The sequence below is a fragment of the Myotis brandtii genome, unplaced genomic scaffold, assembly GCF_000412655.1.
Source record: "Myotis brandtii unplaced genomic scaffold, ASM41265v1 scaffold573, whole genome shotgun sequence".
Taxonomy (NCBI): domain Eukaryota; kingdom Metazoa; phylum Chordata; class Mammalia; order Chiroptera; family Vespertilionidae; genus Myotis; species Myotis brandtii.
The window spans coordinates 1,145,364-1,149,102 of NW_005370145.1; the positions used below are offsets into that span (position 1 = coordinate 1,145,364).

At 51.7% G+C, this 3,739-nt stretch overlaps 1 protein-coding gene across 4 annotated transcripts in view; it reads right to left on the bottom strand.

Moving 5' to 3' along the window:
* SLC25A35 (solute carrier family 25, member 35) overlaps positions 1-3,739 on the bottom strand; it is a 5,018-nt gene that overhangs the window by 698 nt on the left and 581 nt on the right. The window contains exons 1-5 of one of the 4 annotated variants that reach the window (XM_014549896.1): positions 3,552-3,733; positions 2,773-3,333; positions 1,670-1,735; positions 1,080-1,232; positions 44-178 (exon numbers count right to left, since the gene is read on the bottom strand). In XM_014549896.1, the coding sequence (XP_014405382.1) occupies positions 44-178; positions 1,080-1,232; positions 1,670-1,735; positions 2,773-3,147 (729 nt within the window). In that variant the 5' untranslated portion in view covers positions 3,148-3,333; positions 3,552-3,733. Of the gene's footprint in view, positions 1-43; positions 179-1,079; positions 1,233-1,669; positions 1,736-2,772; positions 3,734-3,739 lie in introns of those variants that run through there. The other 3 variants (XM_014549897.1, XM_005878789.2, XM_014549898.1) reach the window with 3 other exon arrangements.

The window sequence follows — 3,739 nt, forward strand, 5'->3', positions numbered from 1 at the left end:
GCCCTGCAGTTTTCCCTGCCTGAACCACAGGGCACGCCCTTACCTTGCCCTGAGTGTCTGTGGGCTGGTTGTAGAGCCTTGTGCTGACCACATCAAAGGGTGTCATGGCCAGGACCACCGCAATGCCACTCACCATGGCAGCTGCCAGAGCCACCTTCCAGCTCTGGGGAGGAAATATCTAAGGGGAGGGAGGAAGAGCTTTGTCAGTCAGTCAGTCAATCATTCAACTCCTAGGAAAGGACAGGCCCTGCTCTGGGAATACAGTAGAGCTGGTAACCCTGGGAGCTTCCACTCTATCAGTTAATACAGTGTGATAACACTGTGAAGGCTCAGGTACACCTGAGAGGGAGTGACAAAAGCTGTGGGAAGGGTATAGCACAAGCATGTCAAACTCGCTGCCCACAATGAATATTTTTGCAGCCCAGCCAATATAATGGTATGTAAGAAACATTTTAATAAAAAATTTATAACTTAATTTTTACAATATCCTGTTATACATAATTATTAATAATGAACAACATTCGCTAATGACATTACTATCATCGTGTCGCATTCATGTTTCTTACACGCCTTACACACAGTGCACCATTTCCACTAATACTAGCAGCGATTATTTTAGCAGCCGATGGCCATGTCATTAGTCTTGGGCTGACTTGTTTGGTGTGCAGAACAGGAAATATTTCGCTTTCAGAGAATGAGAAAAACAGGTTTATTTGCTTATTTGTGCAGTTATTCAGTGGTAAGTTAATGTTCAAGAAAATATTAATTTTTATTAAAATGTTCTATTATTTTATGGTAACGATGACTGATTTATTTCAGCCCTTTGTATTCAGCATGTCTCTGTCGAAATAAACCTACGTTTCTATGAAAATTGAAGCTTTTGTTTTGTTTTTTTTGTGGCCCACATAAACTTACATCTTGTTTATTTGGCCTGTTAGCCTTTGAGTTTGACATGCTTAGTGTAGCAGCTGACCCCCAAGCCATCCTGCCACGCCCTCACCCCTCTAGGGCTCAGTTCAGCTTGTACTCCCCCCTGCCCACATTTCCCAGGGCGGCCCCACCCATTGCCCAGGCAGTACCTCCCACTGGGTTATAAGGTCCTTGGTGGATGAGAAGGTGCACAGCTGGGTAGAGGAACCGGCGATAACTCGGGGAAGGCCGCCCACGGCCCCACGCCACAACCCCACCAGACCATGTTTCTGGCCAATCTCGGTTAGCGCCTGAAACATGCCCTGGGAGGGGGAAGACCATGAGGTGGGGTTTAGTCACCCTGGCATCAGGGGCTGCCATCTCCTAACACTGCTAAGGATGGGTCCTCAACAGGCATCTGATGTCTGGACAACCAGTTGTGTGTGAGCTTAACACCAGAATGTGGCCCTTCCATTGTCTACCACCTCGTTGTTCCCTCCCTTGCCATCCCAGACTAGGGCATATGGAAGTGAGGACATTAGCAGACCAGGAGAACAGGGCAGGAGAAACAGGTGCAGAGGACTAGAGGATCTGGGGAATGGGTGGGAAAGAGGGCCTGGGTGGACGTTAGGGGCAGAGTGAGGCTGAATTGATTGGCTGAGCAGAGCGTTGGCTGGGTTGGAGTTGTTGGGTGCGGACAGAAAGCTGGGGCTGATAGGAGAGAATGGCAGACACTCCAGCGGGGCTGGGAACATCTTACCTGATGCTTATACTGGTGCCCGACAGCAATTTCTGAGGCTGCCTGTGCTTGTAGGTGTGTCTTCACCTGGGGACGAGAGAGTATCACAACCTATGGCCCAGTGACCATTCTTTCACCCCAGAGACCCAAGCGCCTGAACCCCTCACACTTCCTCGAAGCGGTTCTCAACCCGTGGGTCGCGAACAATGAAAATACATCCTGCATATCAGATATTTACATTATGATTCATAACAGTAGCAAAATTACAGTTATGAAGTAGCAACAAAAATAATTTTATGGTTGGGGGTCACCACAACATGAGGAACTATATTAAAGGGTCGCGGCATTAGGAAGGTTGAGAACCACTGGGGGTGTTCAACAATGAATATCCTTTTGACCTGATAATTATTGTTGTTTTCCTTTAACAAATTGGTCATGAGATTCTGTCTTTTGGCTCCAGTCCCCTGGGGTGATGGATCTCCTAGCACCACCGACACTCCACCCCTCTACTTCTTCCTTCCCTTGTGGGCCAGGGGTGGAGGGGAAATAGAGAGGTTGAAGAATGGCAATATTTCCTAAGACTATTCATCTTGGGCAAGACCCGGGAGTCTAGTCTCTCATGCCAGCTCCATTTCCCAAACGGGATCTCCAGCTACCAGCACGACCAGGCTTCCCCATCAGACTCTGGGGTAGGTTGGGAGATCATGAACAAAACTTGCTCTCTGACCCCAAAGCCTAATGGGGGCATGTGCTCAGCTTACTTTGGAGAGGCCACTGTCCTGAATCTCATACCCTGCCTTTCGGTCTTTCCAGGAGTAGCACAAAGCAGGACCTAGTCCTAGCAATAAGCAGCTGTGTGACCTTGAGCTGGTCACCTCCCTTCTCTGGGCCTCAGGCTACAGACCCTTCACCTATTCGAAGGGGCCGACTGTGAGACTGTAATTCTGTGATATCCAGGACTTCCCCTGGTCCTCACACTTACTGAGGTACGTTACTCAAATTCCTCACCCTCCCCTACACAAGTCCACTTCCAACCTCAGTATCAGATTATGAAGGAAGGCCCAGGTCCCCACCCTACACCAAATGTCTGCCTTGAAGGCCCCAGGCAAGACCCTTCTTCTCACCATGTAGATAGGGCTCCCCAAGTAGGCTCCCAGGACCCCAGCCAACGCCCCAGCTGCTGCGCTTCGGAGAGGACTGTGGGTGCCTTCAGCTGTGTGCAGGTAGCCCTTAGCCTCAGCCAGCCCATAGGTGCCCAGCCGGATGCCATTCATCAGGAACTGGTACAGGAGGGCAGGGGCCAGGCCCTTCTGCAGGGCAGCCAGGCCGTCCACCTTGCCGATGGTGATGAAGGCATGGAAGACGTTTCGGTAGTGCCGCTGGTAGGAGCCGGGGGCCTGCAGTTCTCCCTGTAACTGCATCCTCGTCTTCACCACCTCCAGGGGGTTGGTGAACAAACAGGCCCCGCAGGCTGCCAGGCCACTCATCAAGAAGTCCATGGTGGGGCAGTGGTAGCAAGAACTGGCCCAGGAGTAAGAAAGTCAAAACGAGCTTCCGAAACGAGGTCAGAAATCAGGAAAGACCTCAGTTTCAACAGGCTGCAGGAGGTAGGAATGGACCGTTCTGGAGCCAAGTGTCAGGGTCAAATGTCAGGGCAAGGATAGCTGGAATTTGGAAGTCAGGAGCTGGCAAAGAGAGAAGAAAGAGGAGTTTAGGAGAGTTTGGCGAGAAGGTTATGATAGGGCTCAGTTGGTCAAAGGAGTTGAGATCAAGAAGGGGCAGAAGCCAGGAGGATAGGACGATGGCAGGTGGGATGCTGAGAACGGCCGGCTACTGGGGGCCCGGGAGCAGGGAAGGGAAACGCGGGGCTGGGAGCTGGAAGCCGGGGAGGAAGAAAAATAACCCCAGCAGGTTATGGAGGAAAAGGATCCGGGAGAAGATCCGCTGACGTCCCGGGAGAGCCACGAGATCTGGATCGAGGAAGTAAGTCGGGACTCAGGCCGGGGCTGAGCGACCCCCGGGAGCTGCGAGAGTCGCAGCCGCTTCCCCCGGTAACCTGCAGAGGCGGGACCGCCACCTCCAGTCGCGGCG